This window comes from Nyctereutes procyonoides, unplaced genomic scaffold (genome assembly GCF_905146905.1).
Source record: "Nyctereutes procyonoides isolate TBG_1078 unplaced genomic scaffold, NYPRO_anot_genome, whole genome shotgun sequence".
In the NCBI taxonomy this organism is placed as follows: Eukaryota; Metazoa; Chordata; class Mammalia; order Carnivora; family Canidae; genus Nyctereutes; species Nyctereutes procyonoides.
In genome coordinates this window covers 53,486,604-53,506,172 of record NW_026575146.1, presented here as the reverse complement: position 1 = coordinate 53,506,172, position 19,569 = coordinate 53,486,604, and the positions used below count along the sequence as shown (strand labels likewise).

The window sequence follows — 19,569 nt, the reverse complement described above, 5'->3', positions numbered from 1 at the left end:
GAAGGAGATATAAGAGGCATGTGGTTTTCCTCTCTGAGGACCTGTAGGCTTTAAAAAACAAAACCAAAAAACGCTCTTCTGGCCAGTGTGTGTGTGTGTACATGTGTGTGTGTGTGTGTGTGTGTGTGTGTGTGATTCTCTGGCCTCAGGCCACATTTCTGCCATTTTCAGTAACAGCTCCCCTGCACCCCCAATTCACTCCATCCACTCTGCTTTTTTATCTATCAGGTTCCCTTCACCCAGCCCAAGGTTCTGGACTGCCCTCAGGAGCCCTGCCTTGGAGACATACTCCCCATGCTGCAGAACCAATGTGGCCCTTCCTAGGGTCCAGGAACATTCCACCACTGTGCCCAGGAGTATTCCTAAAAGACTTGTAAATTGAGCAGTTTCTGTATCTGGCAAACCCAATGCTATTCACTCAGCTAACACAGCTGATTCAGAAGGAAAATACAACCTTCCCCTGTTTCAGTTCATTTTGCGCTATAAACACAGCTTGAGAAACAAACTACAAACTACTTACAATAATAAGTTTGTGTGTCTTAGAGACTCACGATTCACTTTGTCACCATCTAGCCTGTGCAGTGTGGTCTTGCAAGTACTGCAGTTTTGTTTTTTGCAACGCAATAAGCTTTGGGTAAGTGGATTAAACATGTCCTCATTACAGTCAGGAGCAGGAGAGACACATTTCTGTAGAATGAGACTTTCCATTTTGGATACACTAGGTACTGGGTCCTCCTAGTTTTTTAGTGTTGGCAGAGTTAAAAAAAGGCAGGATGGTTTTCTGCCTCCCTCTCCTTCCTTTCCTGGAGCCTGGTATATACAAGGTTGGTGTGCAAAGAGATAAAGATGCTCTTTTAGCATAACTGCATGTGATTACCGGTCTGCACACTGTGAGGCAGCTCTGCCTACACTGTGGGGTGCTCCCTCCCCGCACCCCACCTGCCTTCAGCCCAAGGATCCAACACTGCAGAGAAAAGCAGCAGATGAGAGGCAGAGCTAGGGCACCATGAGGAAGAGTCAGGAGCTGGCTGTGGACAGCAAATAGGACACGGAAGCTAAGGAGCCCAGTGGGATGGGAAGAACAGAGAGGTGGTACAAGAAGGAAAAGGGTTTTTCAAGGAAAGCAAAGAGGCACCAGGGGAAACCTCAAGAACAAAGACAAAGAAGCATGGCCCCAGGGAATAGAATAGCTGGAGGTGGTGGGGAAGATAGCTAGAGCAGGACCCGGGAGCTTTTTTTCACCAAATCTCTCCTCAGTGGGCTCTCCTGTGGGCTCTGAAGTGTTTTGAAGCCTAAGACTGGAGGGGTGGTGGGGACAGACTATTTCATCAATCTTCTCCCAGACTTCTGGATGTGTTTAACCACCTGAGTGTTTGATTATTCAGGTCATGGATCTAACTGCAGGGTTTAATATAGGAGTTATAAAAGAACAAAAGAGCCTGGAATAAAATTTATGTATGCTTATTCCATAAACAGAGTGCCTCTCTTAATCTTAAACAATTTTTTTGAAAAGCGATCATAAATGGGTGTTGCATCACACATATAAAGAGGCCTGAGGAACAAGCCAAGAGCGATGGGTCGCGATTGCAGTCACCAGTTGCTGACTCTGGTCAAAGCACTCAGGAGATAAAGGAGGTGAGAATGATAAGAATTAATGAACCAATAAGAAGCCTCAAGGAGAGAGAGACAGGAAGTTACTAAGTAAGAAAAAAAAAAAGAGAGACCATTGAAAGGAAGATACATTGTGGGAAAAACACCTCAGTTTTCTTTCCCTTTTTCACATCTGCAGGCTTTGCAGGGCTTATTCACTCGGGAGGCAAGCACAATAAGGATATAATAGGGTCCTGAAGGATGTGAGATGTCTCCTGACCCCAGACGCCCAAGAAAGTGACAGCCAGGATCCCACCAGAGAGCACTCAAAGGGTTGGTGAAAAGCTCAGCTAAGAAGACAACTAGCCTCTAATGGCCAAACGGATGGAGAAAAGGGCTTTCATGAGAAGATTCTAATGACACAGAAAATTTCAGCTTCCCTATGCAATTTCTTAAGAACTGTTATTTTCTACAAATTCATTTTCCTGTCTTTTCTGATAACCTCACAATGTGGTCAAAGGAAAGGCAGAAAAAGAAAAAAGGGTTGGCAGGCCATGCCTGTTTTCAATCTCCAATAAAATAAGACAAAAACAGAGAGGGAGGCAAATGATAAGAGATTCTTAACTATAGAGAACAAACCAAGGGCTGCTGAGGGGAGCAGTGTTGGGAGATGGAGTAACTAAGGGATGGTCATTAAGGAGGGCACTTGATGGAATGAACACTGGGTGTTATATGCAACTGATGAGTCACTAAATTCTACCTCTGAAAATAATAATACAGTATATGTAAGTGAAATTGAATTTAAATAAAGAAATTTTAAAAAAAGACTCCCTGAAGTGCTAGCAGTAGGATGGCTAGAGGATGAAGGGCAAAAACAACCACGTATTACATGAACCAATCACAGGGCCTCTTGTGGGGGGGCGGGGAAGGGTATGCTCACACAGGTTTTCAAATGAAAGCCAATGATGCAGAACAAATAAAGCAAACTCTTGTTTATCCACAGACTGACACCTAATTTGTGAATTCTTTAAGTCCCTTAGGGTCACCTACCCTTCCCTTTGGGCCAGTTATCCTTCTCATCATCCTGGGAAGGAAACGGGAGAGCTATTTAAATTCAACTCAATCAGTGGAGAGACCAAAGATCAGCACTGGAGAAAAGATATGGTTGGGAGGTGGGTGAAACTCATCTTTTTTGGCTTATGCTGGTTTTTGATTACTTATGAGTCTCATATATCCTAAGTTATTCTTGTCTTCCTTTGTTATGAAAATTAGAGGTTGAATACACTATTAATAATCACATGACTATTCCTTTTTTTGGATCTAGGTGAAGAGCAAAAAGGGCACAAGCTCTTTGGCTCAGGAAAGATAATATTAGATAAATGACTCTAGAAATGATGTGTATCCTACTTTGATTAAATCATTACAGGAGAGAAGAAGATCCAAACTGCAACTTCTTCTGACAAGTGGAACTTGACAGGTGGGATGATGGGGAGGATGATCTAGAAGCTGTAAGCCAGGGGTCGGAGAGCTCAATGCCTACAGGCAGGGTAGATGAAGAAAGTAGATGAAGCAGGCGACGTGTATGAGGTCAGAAGCAAGGATTCTGTGGCACGCCCAGGCCAGAGGCATTCAGAATGGATGCAAGCCTAAGCCTCTGTGGGCAGCTGTTGCCCATGAGCCACCAGTTTGCAAACCTTGCTTTAAATGGGTTAGAGAAACCAGAAAAGAACTTCCAGCTGTGATTGCCAGAAAATGTAGGTGACCCTTAACGAACCAAGGGGAAATAAAAAAGAAATGCCAGGAGACTGGAGATAGGAAAATGTCTTCCTGATACGAGAAGTCCTGAATTCTAGGAATTAAGTGAGGTGGACATAAATTCTAGACAGCATTATAGAATAGCTCAGTCGTATGTAGTTAAGCAGATGGTACCTTTTGAGTACTTTAAAAAGATAAGTTTCATTAACAGGAGACTTTGTGGGCACAATATTCATCTTGTCTTGACAATCTCGACCAATACAGTAATGCAGATGCATAACGTTTGTGATGGAGCACTCTGTGATTTTAGCAGGGAGGTTGACACACTGGGCTGAGTGGCAAAATGGGGATACCTGGTTGGTTATCAATCAAGGGGCCAGTGTTGTCATGGGAGGTATTGTTGGAGCCAATGTCTTGGTTGACCTGATCTGTGCTGGTGGGCATCTGGTGAATTACGTTGAAGGCATAGCAGGTATGCTCATCAAGTCAACAATGAGATAAAATGAATAGGATAAAAAAAACACACTTGAAAATGCCAAACAAACCAGTATCACCACCACCACCAACAAAAATCAAACTCCAAACAAACACAGACAGAAGCAACAGAAGCAGGATGAGGTCTGGGTTTAGATTTACTTTTTTGGCACCTGGGCTTGGTCATGAGGTTGTCCTGGTCCTCCCAGCCTCTGTTACTCCAGAAAACCAGCTAATGCCTAAGATACAGGAAGGGGGGTGTCTATGATCTGTCCTGGATTTCTGGGAACTGCTCACCTCAGTCATGGTCCTTGAGGGTGGGGCTCTGTAACTACCCCAAGAGGAAGAGGGTCTTGGGGAAGGAGTCTCCTGGAAGTGTTTGCAGGTGTGGGGTCAGAGGCTCAGGTGAAGGTGCTGTTTCCATTCAGTTCCAAGGAATTGGTGACATGGTCACAACAGGTTCACATGTGCTGGTGTCTATACCTCTCATTTTAGTTCCCCAGAGAAGCCAAGGCTTCCGTGAATCTCCATACTCCTTCCCCCTACCTTTGCTCCTAGGTGTAGCTTTTTGAGTTTGAAAAGCATTTCAAAGTCTCCTGTACATATGCTTTGGAAATATATTTGAGCAATAGGCAATGTGTCCACATGGCACAATTTTCTGGAAACCACATGGTTATATGTCCATTAATAAATAGCTTTTTCAAGGCCACAGAATGAGAGAGATTTTTAGATTTGCAGCTCCCTCCTCTGCCAGAAAATTGCTCACATCATATCATCATAGAATGCTCTATTGTGCAATGACAGATGTGCATAAAATTTGTGCATGGTTTTAAACTTTGTTAATATTGGCTGCGTACCAATGGATACAATCACTCAATGGCATGTGTGTATATACCTACTTATCTAGACTGCGTTCTTTACAGAAATGGAGAGCCAGGGACAGAAAAATGCCACTTGTATAATTTCTACAGAACCACTAGAGAGTGTACAGAGTGGGTAGGCAGACAAAATGTCATTTCTTGAAAACTCGAGGTCATTGACTCATATCTTACAAGTCTGAATCATAACAACTGAAGCCATCAATAAATGCCTTTCCCCACTATTTATAATAGTGCTATCTTCATATCTCAAATGCTTACAATTTAGAGTTATACCAATGCTTTGTAATAGTCTGCATGTTCATTATCACAGTGTTTCCCAAATGCTGGGTTTTGAATGTGCCAGCCCGGAATGAAGTTTTTATTAGTCTACAGGAAAATGAGAGAAATAAGAAAAATGTAAATTCAATTGCATTAGGCTAGATTTATTAAATTTCAAGGATTCTCTTCTTTGTATTTTGGGATTTCTTTTTTCTTATAGTCTTACTGGTCCACAAAACTGCTTGGCCAGTGAGATCTAAAAATATATCACTGCTGGGTAAAAGGATCTGCTTCTATTCTTTGCTTTTACCTTGTTCTACAAAAAGAATAAAACAAAAATAATTCTGATAAAAAACCCTCATTTATTATTGTAACAAATTCATAAGTCTCACTGCTGTTGATTCAGAAGGCACAAAACACCCATATAAGCCAAATACCAGAACTGTTCTACTCCTCCCAAAAAGATTCCCAGTGATCTACATGAAATGTCAACCTGCTGGAGACCCTTGCATTGGGTTGGAGCTCTCTTGCTTGGTGTCTGGGCCAGAATATTCCAATTTTTTAAATTTTTTAAATTTATTTACGATAGTCACAGAGAGAGAGAGAGAGAGAGAGGCAGAGACACAGGCAGAGGGAGAAGGAGGCTCCATGCACCGGGATCCCGACATGGGATTCGATCCCGGGTCTCCAGGATCGCGCCCTGGGCCAAAGGCAGGCGCTAAACCGCTGCGCCACCCAGGGATCCCAATATTCCAATTTTTGGTCTGAGTCAACAAGCCCTGCCCTGTCCTAGACTCAACAATCTAGTGTCCAGGAGATAGGTGTTACTGCCTTCTGGAGAAGTTCAGGATCTGTAAGTATGTAGTACTAAGTAGGCACTTCAGACAATGTTCTGTTCTCTCATAAACTTGAACAATAAAAATAAACACAAGGGGATCTCTGTTTTGGGGGGCTGTACATATGAAAACAATTTTTAAGTCATGTCACAATGCAAAAAATCCCTGTGAGAGGCATGTGCCCATGGAACATACCTTTCTGAGGTCACCCGTATCCTCTCATCATTGGACGAGTTGAATCGATCATCCTTTTCTCTGAAATATTCCTCTATGCACTGCTCTTCGAAATCATGTACTTTCTTGAGCTCATCATCAGTTATGAACAGTTCTGTGGAAAAAAGTGAGAGAATGAAAACAGGAAGCATAAGCAATGGCATCTGATCTGTGGGCCTAATGAAATTTGTCATTTATCAAGGTTAGGAAAAGGGGCTGAGGTGCTTTACTAAGTCTCAGGCTAAATCCAAACCCAATCAGGCAACTTATGTCATTGTCCTTCTGTGCATTAGACTCACTATGGAGTCCTGAAATTCACCTGAGTGTATCTGGTTTACTGCAGGGACTGGTTGGAGTTAAGCCCACTGTAAGGCTGAGAAAGGAGCCAAATCAAAGAAAAAAGAAGGCTATTCAAAAGCTCAATTTCTGGTATATGGAGTGTGGCAGACATGTACTATTCTCTGGCCTTCCTAAAACCCACTGCAACCCCATTCTCTCCTTCCGTCTTCCCACAACTGAGGCTGGAAAGCCACATCCACACATCTCCAGCCTCCTCTGAAGTTGGTAGCAACCACAAGACCCAGGCTGGCTCAAAAGAAAAAAATTGGCTACAGGAAGGGGTGGTGTAATGGGAAGAGGTTCTGCTTGCCTGACAAACTATTCAGATGTAGCCATTTTTCTCTACATTTTCTCACCTCCCCTCCTCTTCCTGCCTTGAGCATGGATGTGACGACTGGGAGGATGGCAGCTATTTTGCTACCACGAGATAAAACAGTGCAAAACGGAATAGCGGAGCCTAAAAACAGGACTTGGGGTCTCTGACTTCAGAGAGCCATTGCTGAGCTCTGGGCTCTTATCTCTTCACTTTTTGGGATGTGAGAAAAATAAAACTTTATTGATTTGTGTTATTATTAGTCTGGCTTTCTGTTAATATCAGGTAGAGTAATTCATAACTGAAACAGCTACGAAGAGCCCAGTAGAAATTTGAACCTTTTTCCCCTCTAAGCTTTCTATTTGCCTAGATTTTTGTTTCCAGTGGAAATGGTGAATTCTGGGATTCCCAGCCCTCTTCAACTCTGATTTTAATGTCTGGAAAGAAGTCGGGCATCGCTTTGTCAGAGAAGTTGTTGAAAGTCTCAGATTTAGAGAAGCAGATGAGGAAATGGCTTTGGTTTAAACCTTAGAGCACCAGTGATCAACAAGAGACACTTCCTGGGTCACAACCCTAGAGGCTCTGGTCCAGTAGATTTAGTATGCGTGGTCTATTTGACACGGTTTGAGAAACCACAGTAGCTTGCTGTACAGGGCTAGCTTCCCAGTGGTTCTTAACTGTGGGTGGGGTACTAAGGGACATTTAGGGACATTCAGGAGCTACTGGTATTCAATGCCTGGAGGCCGGATGTGCTAAATCTTCTGCAATGTGTGGGACAATCCCACACATTGAGGAATCATTCCACCTCAATGCCAGTGGAACCTCCTTTTAGAAACACTGGGTAGAAGGTGGATGGTAGAGTGTTTTCTGCTTTTCCTTTGACTAATAGAGAGCAGGGATGGTTTCCTCATGAAGTCATACAGGCATAACCCATAAGATTGGAGAATGTTTAAGACCTTAAAAAATGATGGTTCAAGAAATGACCATGGAAAATCAATCTTAAGTCACCTGCAGCCCAACTCAATGCAGGTAATGATGGTTACATTATAGATAATGGAGCGTTGGGAGCACATTAATATGTGTCTATTTTGCAGTGGGACTTCTGGACAGTAGGAAGTTTAGAACCTGTAAAGGTGCCAAAGCAGCTCTGCTGGAAGATTGGTTTTATTCAGTAAGAAAGATATGAGGCTAAAAATGCTCCATTTCAGCCTCTTGTGTCTTTTCAGCACTGTTTCCCAAATAAGCATGCCCTCCCATGTCCTCCCGAGTGTTCAGAGCTGTCAGCCATTTGCAGGAATCTAGAAAAGCCAGGTGGGCACATGGTCCTACATGACTGTCTGCAGGATGTAGTAGGAATTTCTGCTTTGTGGCTGCCCAGGGCTGTCACCCAAAGCTTACTCAGGCCGTAGTCCCGCTCATCTGGGTCACTCTCATGTTTTCTCCATCGGCAACATAGGTGCTGGAATATCATGGTCATATGGCTAAAGATGATCAGAGGCGGGGGCAGAACCGGCCTTTCATGGAAAGTCATGATAAGCTGATACCTCTGAAACTTCCACACTTGGTTGGATATTGATTTTACCTCAAAAAATGTATTGCTGAAATAGAGATGAGAGAGAATCAAGCGAGAAACTCCTCTCCTTTCGGAAGCACCAGAGCCTGCCCTCCCCCGGCCTCCCACTCCACCCCAAGTCCTCTGGAGGAAGGACCCACTCACTTAAAGACAGCGATGAGCAGGTTGACCAGCAGGATGTTCGCCACTAAAAGGTAGCAAGCCATGATGGCCGGTACAATCCAGGCTCCCGTCTTGCAGGGAGGTAACTGGATTATTTTGCCGTCCTCTCGGGTCTCATTCTGTCCACAGGGAGCTGAAGAAAGCAACACAGGCAAGAAGTGAGAAACTATGGTTATGTGATTAAAAAAAACAAAAAACAAAAAACAAAACCCAACTGATATGAATGAGAGAGGGTTTTTTTTTTCTTTTTTAGATGGAGGAAGAATACAGTCATCTCCAAACAAACAGAAAACAAAACAAAACTCTAAAAAAGCCAAAATAGAACAAAGAAAGCTTTGTGAATATCCCAAGGGATATCAGAGGGGAGCTGGTGTTGCATGTCTCCCAAGTTGTCACTGGACATAAGAGAGATGTAGGACCCCTGCCTCCTCACCCTGTCCCTTGCCCCCTCCCACCCACTGAAGGGCACCTGCTATCCTCAGGGAGCCTGGGGAGGGCTTTCCTGCGGAGTGGAGGGGGTGCAGAGTCTCACCACCCCAGCAAGTTACTTCCAAAATGTGCTGTGGAGGCTGCCGCCTATAGCCGTAAGAGCAGTGGCAGAGGGGCTATTGATTGGAATTAGCACCAGGGCAGCAGTTAATTGCTGCGGGAAACAACCCAGGGGCTCTGAGCTAACGATCTGCTGTCTCAGTGAGGAAGGAATAAAGCAGGGCAGCGCTTTGGGAAACATTGGGAGGGCTTGTCGCTCAGTGCTCCTGATGGATGGCATTTCGCTGGGAGGCCAATGAGAGGTGATGAGCCGGGACCCTGGGGCCCTTAGTTACCTGCTTTCTTCCAGTAGCATTTCCATTCCAAAAATGTGCTTTTTGGGGCACAGGGCACGAAACCCAACTGCACTGAATAAATGGGCAAATGGAAAAAAAATGTTCTGGAGGTGGGGGTGAGAAGGAGGAAGGCGATGTGTGGGACTCGGTGAGCGTGAGTAATGTGCTAATGAGGCCTGCTTGGAGTTTCCAGGTAAATTCAGGGGAAAAGCAAATCCTTGACAAAGCTCCTCAGGACTTCACAGACAACATGGCCCTGGAGTGAGATCATGCCCTCCTGGTGCCCAGAGAGAGGTGAGGTTCCTCTCCCTCTCCAGCTGCCTTATGTTGGCATTAGGGAGAGGCCTGTCTTTACAAAGGGGGTGGGCATGCAGTGGTCTCAGCAGTTGCCACAGGTAGCTTTTGGAGATCTGCCGGGAAAGTTTGCAAAGTTGGCCCAGAATCTTGGCTGGAGTATCTGACAAGGGAAGTCCCTTCTCAAGAGCTAACATTGCTACACTGGGCACTCCATAGTAGTCCTCAGCCTTGGCTGCACAGGGAGCTTCCCCCATTCCACCCCCCCCCCCCACAACTGAATCTGAATCTCTGAGGGTGACCTAGGCAAGGACATTTCTTTTAAAACTTTCCAGGTAATTCTCAGGTGCCATTCAAGAGAGTCCACTGAGCTAGAAATCAGCTGGCAAGATTATGTGATTTTTGACATGTCCGCAAGTCCAAAATGCATGTTCTTAGCCTAAGAGGGTTTTAATAATGTCAGAACATCAAGATCCTGTTTTTATGATCAGAAAAGATGCTTCCTTTGGATCTGCCTCCGAGGCCCTAGTGTGTTGGGGTCAGGTGTGTTCAAACAGCTGGCATTGTTTTCACTAGCAGTTGTGGCACTAAGCTACCCAACAGAGTCCTCTGGAAGGTCCTGATCATATACTCCCCTGGAAGGAAAACCCAGTGATGGAGGCCCCTACTTGCTTCAGGATGAAGTCTAAACTCTGAGGGTGGCTGGCCGAGTGCCATCCCCTGCCACTTCCTACCCCTCTTTCAGAGCACAGATTGGAACGAGTCTCCTGCAGTTCCTAGAAATGCCATGCTCTCTCTTACTTCCTGATTTTCAGCCATGCTACTTTTGCTTCCAGAAGGGCCCTCTGAAACCTTGCTCCCACTCCCATGCTCCACCTGGATGAATCCTGTTTAGTTTTCAATGTTCACTTAGATTTCTAGAGCTTTCTGGAATCCACCCCAGCTCACTTTCTGGCCTGTTCCAGCCAGGACTGGGGTAGGTATTGACTGAGACTCTGCCTGGCTAAACTCTATTCAGCTCTTCTGGGATCTTTTTTAGCTAGGCCTCGACTTTTGTGCTTCCATGTTTGTCTCTTCATTGTCAGTTTCAGCAAGAATCCTGCTAAGCCAGTTTAGCCAGAATTCTCACCCTTAATAACTTCATCACCATTGATATCTCATCTGTTTTCTCATCCTCCACCTTCCTCCAGCTGGTGTCTTGATCACCTTGGCCAGCCCTTGCCAAGAAGCCTGTTTAGCCAAGATGGCCAGACTCCCCTTACCCTGGTGTTTCCTCTTCGTGATCTGACCCATACCCTGCTCCTGGCCATAAATTTCCAGTTTCCCTTGCTGCATTCAGAGTTGGGTCTGATCTCTGTCTTCTATCACAAAGCTCATTGTAGTAGCCCCCCACTCCCACCCCCTTGAATAAAGTCTCCCTTGCCATCTTCCCTTGCCATCTCCCAGGAAACAGGAAATACTGATCCCAGTTCTTTATTTGGGATCCTCAAAAGCGAAGGATAGTAGAGACTGGGAGTATACATGTGGGGAAAACATAGCATGTGCCAGCCTCCGCTCTGGGCACTTCACATTGGCCAACACACTGAAGCTTCCCAGAAGCTCCATAAGAAATGTATTCCCTCTGCATCTCGGTTGGGAGAACACATGCCAAGGGGTGTAATGCCTTACCCAAGATCACACAGCTAATAAGGGATAATGCCAGAACCATTCAAACATTCATCTAAAAAATGCTGAGTTCTAGCTATGTGATAGTAGAACTGGCATTGGAGATGCAGTGATGAATGAAGAATTGAATCCTGTCTTCTCTGTGACCCCAGAGCCTGCACATCCTCTGATTTATCTCATGTGGTCTTTCCAGTGTAGAATACACAGTAATAGTAGTGACCACCTATCGCATGCTTAAAAGTAAGGCCGTGTGCTACGACCTTTACTTATATTGCCTTATTTTAATCATGACAATATTTTGATGAACAGATATTCTTATCCTCATTTTACAGATGAAGAACTGAAGCTCAGAAACCTTTAGGATTCCCTATCAGGATCTCAGAAACAGAAAGAACAGATTCAAGAGGTCCATGCAAGCCTTCCTGGCTACGAAGTTTCCAGTGTGCCTCTAAAGAGAAGGCCAAGAAAGCGTTGAGGGGAGTCTGTAATATGAACAAATGCAGACACAAGCCGATAGACATCTGAATTTTTTTGTTTCCACCAACATGAATAATGGCCTGAGTTGTTCAGATGAGGTGACAAATGTACTGAACACTAAAATTTGGAGTGTGAAGAAAGAAATTTGATTCACATTATAGGTATCAGGTGTAGGCACCCATGTTGCAAAGATTAAGATGCATGCCCTTTTGACTTCATCCTATAGTATATGGGGAAAAGAAACATTTTTTTTAAATGTACACACTACCTTTTCCCCAAAGAGTAATGGAAATTTAAAATGAAACACTAAGGAGTGTTTGATATAATCAGCATCATCCTTAAAAATATGATGAAGGAGGATATTTCCCCAAGATTGTCTCTTCCCCTTCTGTCTGAAGAAATGTCTCAGAAGCTTATTCCAGATCACAGGCAATGGAATAAAGAGCTTAGTTGAGTGTATGACTACATTTATCCTATTTTTTTTTAAAGAAAGGATTTTCAACTAAAAATCCATCTTGAGAAGATAACAGGACAAAGAGGATTTCTCCACCTCCTTTTGAAAATCCATACAGTTTGCCAGAGGATTTAAAATTCCATTAGCGCAGCTCCCATGGCTTACTCCAAAGGTGAATTAGATTTAGATGGCTCTGCTCTTTTCTCACACAATGCTTTTTTTTTTTTTTGACAAGACAACTGGAGATGCCTCCCTTTGTATGGCTACATCCTTCTAGAAGGTTCCTGATCTACAAATGTCTTCAATGGTGGTGGAGCCAGACAGAAGTTCTCTTTATGGAAGTGTGGGGCACTTTCTAATTCTCTCAACAGGGCTACCATCTATATCTTATAGTAATGGAGGACAGGAAGAGGAAGCATAATCGAACACCAGGGAAGGTCTAACTTTGTAAAGTCAAAAGCACCACCTGCCAGCACTGCCTTCTACTTCTTTTGTGGCTTATTTCTTTTTCCTTCCCCTAACCAAACTGCTAGGTTGGAGGCCAAGCAGTAATGATGTGGCACAAAGGTAACCATCAGGAAGGAGTGAGAAGAGGCTTCAGTTTCTCCATCCATGAATGGAGGGACCAGGACCATTGCTATTCCCTACAGCACGGTGCATACACGACAACTCAGGAAGTCCAAGATGATTTTAGAATACAGAAACAGGGCACTAAATAACAGTGAGAAACTGATGACCTTTTCAAATCCCTTTTGATCTCTCTGGCTCCATCAGAGAGAATACATCAGTTTGAGGATAATATTTCTTTAACACTTCCTTCATATTTGCTAAATTCCCTTGTTAGTGAAAATTGGGCAGGCTGAAGGCTCAAACAACTGGACAGAATTTCATAATAATGCGATTGTCATTCTGTTTATTTTTTTATCTTCTATTTATATCAAATCATACTGATTTTTCAACTTGTGGCTGTGATAATACATTTTTAAAAATAACGTAGATTTTAAAAAGAAGCCAATCTCTCTAAAACCATTAAAGAGTAGAACCCATTTTTACAAAACAATGAATGGTTTATGTGACTAACCACTGAAAAATGCTGGACTAGATGATTTCCAAGCCCATCTAGCCCTGTTATTTTATTACTGTGATGAGGAGCAAAAGACCAGAATAACTCTCAGACTGGATCATCTATCCCTGGAGCTAACTGTAGGTCACTTGTAGAGGCCTTATTATTTCCATTCCTGGCACAAAAGCAATCAAATAATTAGCTCCCATTGCATGACATGGAGCCCAGCCACCATGGGGGGAATGGGGGGCACCAGTGAAAAAAGCATGTAACTCTTCAGGGCTTCTGGTCTACTTGCTATTTGCACACATGTTCAACTTTGAGCTAGTTAAAAAGCACTACTGAACTGAAAATGCCTCATTTTTTCACCCAGTGAATTAGAAAGCAGGATATCACAAGTCTAGGTATATAGTATGTGAGTTGTGGGTATGGGTGGGACATGCATTATGGGGGAAAGTTCAATTCCCTCTGTTATCTTGGTTCTGTGGTCTTGCTATTCTATATGTGTAGTTTACCTAGAGACAAAATTGTCTTTTTTTGCTGTTATTTGAAAGGTTTCAAAATTCCAACCTTGGTAATTCATTATTTGGAACCGGGAATTAGTATTAGAAAGATTCTGTGCAAGTCTTGCTGGGAGAGGATGTAGCCTGTTGCACATGTCCTTGAGTTCGTTGCCATGACACACTGGGTTGACTGCATTAATAGTTTCAATTTCTCTCCTCCCCCACCCTCCATCTCCAAGCTCCTTTGCTATATGATTTGACAGTTTCTCTCACTAAACAGGTAGAAACTATCTCTTTGCTCCTTGATTCTGAGTTTGGCCACTTGAGTGTCTTTGGTCAATGAGATGTTAGCAAATGTGGTCCATATAGAACCCAGAATAAACCCTTGAGTGTTTCTGTTTCCACTTTTCCACCCCAGTCATAACCATAAGGAATACATCAGAGCTAGTCTGCTGGAGGATGAAACACATTGGCCTCTGATTCTACTCACTTCTTTTGTTGCAGCTCAGGCTGCTCTGGATCAGCTGACAGCCAGCTGAGTCCCTTGGCATGTGACCGAACCCGGCCAAAACCAGAGAACCATCCAGCCAACCCACATCCTCCTGAGCTCAATACGTGCTTGCAGCTTTAAGCCACTGCCTTCTGGGATGATTTGTCCTATAGAATTATCAATAGGCAATGTCAATATCCATGGTCAACAGGTAATGTCGATACACACCTGATACACACACTCAACTTCCTTTGCACTGCTCACAGGCAGGAGAGGCACCCTGCCTTTCAGGTGGATAAAGCCCTAAGTTCTTCACCACCACCTCCCCCTGTAACCCCAGTTTAGGACCATTCCCATCATCGCTAAAGGAGGAGCAAATTCATCAAATGACCAATGACTAATCAGACTCTGTCTTTAGAACTTAAATTGAGGTGCTGGAACCTTAGGGAGGTGATGCCAGGAACTTCACTAAAAGATCACGTGGAGTCAGACCACGTTAGATTGTGTAAAAGTAAAGCGAGCCATCTGTGAGAAGGAGGGGAGAGTGAGGGGAGGAAGGAGAGAGGCAGAGAGATGACTGATTGATCGAGGCCGAGGGAAGTGGCGAGAAAAGCAGATGAGAGCGGTCATGTCTACAGATTCTGGCTTCTCCAAACCACTTCCAGTTTCATTTCCAGTCAGCTCACATCATGCTTAGTTTCCTGTCTTTGAATGTCTCCGAGGTTTCCTCTTACACACTTGTAGCCAGTATTTCTCTATTAAAGCTAGTTTGAGTGGGTTTTGTTTCTCTTGCAATTACCATTTTTCTCTAGTTGAGGACAGTCATTAACACCTTAGAGAGAATCAATGTCTCAGGCTAGTAGTTTCATCAGAGGGGGCAATGATGCAGAGCATTGGGAATTCATGGCAGTTAGGGACGGGGCTCAGGGAAAGGTTAGAAGGACAGAAATAAAAAGCATTTAACTTACAATTTGACTAAGGCCTCACCTCATTCTTTTTACATTTGCCTAAACAAACTAGGATCAGATGAGCTTTTTTTCTTCCTCAAACCACAAACAACAAAAGAAGTCTAAGAAAAAGTCAAAGAAATGATTCACGCTCCCAGATCTTTGTGCCCCTGTCCAGCTCCACTATAATTCTTGACTGTGAGGTTCTTGTCACAGCTCCTCTTGTGGCAAAAATACCCCATCCCAGAAGCAGGGGGGCAGGAACAGGTGGCCCTTGTATCACAGGGCTGGGGAGCTTGGATCCATTCTCACTGCCTTAACCATGGAAAGATCCCTTAACTGTGGGTCCACACCACCCTGGCTGTCATGCCACATGTTAGGGAATATGTTTCTTGCTTTTGTTTAAAAAGGGGTTGGGGGATTTTTCAGACATCTATCCTGTACACCATACATCTATCCTGTAAGGTGTCTGAAGGGGGATGAGCCAGGCTCTTCTTCAAGAGGGAGTGTCTTGTCACAAGAACCAGCAGCCTCCCATCAGGGCTTTCTGTGCTGAGAAGGATCAGTCCAGAGAGCCAGACTGTGCATCTCTCTGCGTGAATGTATATCATGGACACTAAGCTGTACTGGCTCTGCAAAATGATCCATGGCTCCTGCCGTTGCCCATCGGATTGTGCCCTGGAGTTATATGACATCAAGGGAAACAATCAATGTGGCCCCTAATATGCAGCAATGCCCTTTTATAAGCAAACACAAGTTCCCACTGACATTATTTACAAATCCCCTGGTAAGTGTCAATGCAAGACATCCATTCAGACTCACAGCTCAAGCTCCTGGCTCTGCCTGACGGCACACTCCCTCCCGGTGGCCCTGGGTCCCTAACTGCCAGGCTCTGTTTGCCCCACCCCCTCTCTTGTTATTTTAGGGCCATGTACTGCTGAAATGTGAGCTTTTCACACTTCGAGTGATGCTCCTCAAACAGTAAAGAATCCAGATCATAGTGGGCCACGTTCTGCTTAGACCTAAGCTCCCGTGAGCGGGCTCACCAGTTCCCATCACTTGCTACTACGCCATGAGTCCGAGTCCAACTGTACACTGAATATAAGCATCATGACGATTCTAACACCTGGCTGGGTGGCAGTACACCTGCATATGGTGGATTAACAACTTTTTTCTCTCTTCCCGGGGCAACACTACACATACCAGGTAAGATAAACACCTTCACCTTATAAGAATTAACCTGTTAAAAATAAGAAACTCAGATGGAGAGGCAAGGTGGGCAGCGCAGGGAGGGCCAGGATGGGAGAATCATTTTGCTGTTTTTCTTGGTCTGGATGTTTTAAATAATCACATTACTGTCCATTTCCTATTCAGGGATCTACCTATAATGGATCCATCTTATTAAGTCATTTTTAGAAACGACTGTACACAAGGCACTAAACATGGGCGGGTTCAGTTTGAGTTCTAGAGCCGATATTTTGCCATCTGTGTACTACTGAGTAGATCAATTGCTGTATCTAAGCCTCAACATCCTCACATCTGACATCATAATCATAGAGATAATATTACCACTGTTGAGGATACGTGTCTAGCATCCCTCATTCAAGCGGTTATCGAGTCCCTTCCCTGTTCTAAGTGCTTGGGATATGTCAGTGCCAGCACACCAGACACACCTGCCCTTGCACAGGGCTTTCTAATACCGGGAAAGGGAGGAGAGGTGGTGGTGGGTGGGCAGAAAATAAACAGTAGCATAAGAAATGAGTCAACTGGCAGCTCGGGTGGCTCAGCAGTTTAGTGTCACCTTCAGCCCAGGGCCTGATCCTGGGGACCCAGCATCGAGTCTCGCGTCGAGCTCCCTGCATGGAACCTGCTTCTCCCTCTGCCTGTGTCTCTGTCTCTCTGTCTCTCACTGTCTCTCTCTCAGTGTGTGTCTCTCATGAATAAATAAATAAAATCTTAAAAAAAGAAAAGAAAAGAAATGAGTCAACTAAATGGTGTGCTCGTAAGTAATAAGGAGTGTGGAAGAAAAAAGTAAGGGAGGGCAAGAAGGAGCAGGAGGGCACGTGGGTGGTGGGGAGCCACACTGAGGAGGTGAGGTGGGAGCAGACGAGGGTGTTGGCCAAGAGCCTCTCTGGCGACAGGGTGCTCGAGGCAGCCGGCACTGCCAGGGCAAAGGCCCTGGGGTAGTGGCGTGCCTGCTGCATTCTGTGAGCCAAGGGCAAGCTCTCGTGTGCGAAGTAGTGCAGAGGACAGCAGCTGAAGAGGAGGAAGGAGCACTGGGGGTGGAGGGAGAACGTTAGGTGGGGTGCGGGGCAGGACCTCCTGGGACCCAGTCAGACAGTGATAAGGTGCTACGACTTACTGTGATCCTTCCTGGCTCTATTAAAGAGACAGTAATTCCCCTTCACCCAATTTAGCTCCTGCCTGACGGTTTCTTGTTCTACTAAGTAAGTCCTCTCTCCGTGGCTTCTGTTTTTTCTCAGCAGCTCCCTCATGCCCTTAAATGAAATAGGGACCAAACCCCTGCCCCCAGGCGGGGGGGCTGAAGCCGCCTGAATTTTGGTCCTGTGCCTTCTGCAGCGGGGACTCTCAGACTCCCCTTCGCTCCCCCCCCCACCTGCCAAGGAGGACCGATCACCAAAACAGGCGCCCGGGCTCATGTGAGCGATCTCGTGATCCCACCGGCCTGACAGCTAGCTGTCCTGCCTGCACTGGCCACACAGCAGGCCCGCTCGGGGACAGCTCACCTCCAATCTGACTTGAGCAGAATCACCTTTTATAGACACAAGAAAGGCTCACAGTGTGTGTGTGGGGGTACGGGATGGGGGGTTCTCAGTGACGGCATCAGAACACAAACCCACCTCTTCTGGTGGCAGCGAAACTCCCTAGGGGTTTCTGCTTGGTGCCAACCACTGTACCGGCTGCGTCAAGGGACGATAAACGCAGGCCCAGGCAACCCCCCTCGGTTCCTTACGTGTCCTAACCTTTCCTGGCGCAGGACTCCCACCCCAGAGCTGTAGCCAGCGGGGAGTCTGAGAACGTGCGCCGACGGCTTTACAAGCTGTGTGCATACTTTCACAGAGTTTATAAAGAGAAAGGATGGATCTGAGTTCACATTTCCCGAACACGGGAAGGTGGTCACTGCTTTTTTAGGTGAAAATAGATGGTTTATACAGCAACTGCATTTTCTCCCCAGACCCGGTACTCAGAACCCCCCGCCCCCCCAGCTCCCCAGCTGCCCAGAGAGGCTGCTGTTTTCACACGCGAACAACTGAGTGGGCCACCCTGATCAGAGTGCTGGAAGATACTCTGTCACTGCACACACTACAAACTACTGACGTGACAGCTGACCTATATTTGCTGTGTGTGTGTGTTTTTAAACCACAGCCATCCCATTTCTTTAACAAGTTTACGCTTCATGCAGTTCTACTCTAAATAACGCCCGGTGGTGGCATTTCCTGTGGCCAAGTTGGTCTGAATAGACGTTCGGGAAAATCTGAACATTACGTTACAAGCAGTATAAAATTGGCTAGTTTCTGAGTCCTGCATAGGAAAGGAGCCGGTTGGGCTCTCCCCACTCTATCCCTTGCCTAATTGTGAAGCAAAGGCTGTTTTCTGGGCTCTCTGGTGGACCAGCTCGTGGGCTGCAAACTTGAAGAGTTTATAACTGAATGTTCTTTCCCTCTCTCTCCGTATATCGTACCACCAGTTAATCAAAGGAGAATGATCAATGTGCAGGCTCTGTGCCGCATGCTCAGCGATGAACCATACACATGTGCGTGAGCCAGTGAAGGGTCCTGGGCCACCCCCACGAAGAGAGGAGAGAGAGAGAGGAGTAAAAGAGAGTTGTGGGGTCAAGTCCAACTTGATTGCTAAGTTAGCTAACAAGATACAGAGGAGTAGCTTCCTGTGTGCATTTAACGTCTGACCCAGCTACAGTCAAACCCCAGCGCAAGATGCAATTCTACTTAAGGCGACATAAAACCAACGTCTGGTGGAATGAGAGCAATCATCGGTCCTTGGGGGCCACAAGAGGACAGGCCAACGTGGACAGGCATAAGGCAGATGTTCATCTATGGCCGGCCTTTCAAAGAATAGGGTTGATATGGGTCTAAATGAAACAAGTTTCAAACTCAGGTACAGCAAGGACTTACAATTATATAGCAAATGAACTGTAGTTACAACCATCTTGGAGATTCTATGTCAGATTCCATGCCAGATGCTCCCAAATATACTAGCTCATTTGATTACCATAATAACAAATACGTTTTTAAAAAGGTATTAAGGTTACGGAGGCTGAACATTAAGACAACAGGGTGAAAATCCTGCAAGAAACACTGTATGATTTCTCAGGTGTTTATTTACTTTTAAAAATTCCATTCGACAATTAATAAAACACTTGCTATATCCCAGAAATTATTCTGCATGCTTTAGAAATTTCAGCTCATAAAACATAGG

General features: G+C 45.0%; 1 protein-coding gene across 2 annotated transcripts in view; it reads right to left on the bottom strand.

Moving 5' to 3' along the window:
- The window catches only part of TRPM3 (transient receptor potential cation channel subfamily M member 3), a 501,163-nt gene that overhangs the window by 9,945 nt on the left and 471,649 nt on the right, over positions 1 to 19,569 (bottom strand). For both annotated transcript variants that reach the window (XM_055310391.1, XM_055310392.1), the window contains 3 exons: positions 8,377 to 8,527; positions 8,058 to 8,257; positions 5,990 to 6,122 (listed from right to left, as the gene is read on the bottom strand). In XM_055310391.1, coding sequence (XP_055166366.1) covers positions 5,990 to 6,122; positions 8,058 to 8,257; positions 8,377 to 8,527 — 484 coding nt within the window. The remainder of the gene's footprint in view (positions 1 to 5,989; positions 6,123 to 8,057; positions 8,258 to 8,376; positions 8,528 to 19,569) is intronic.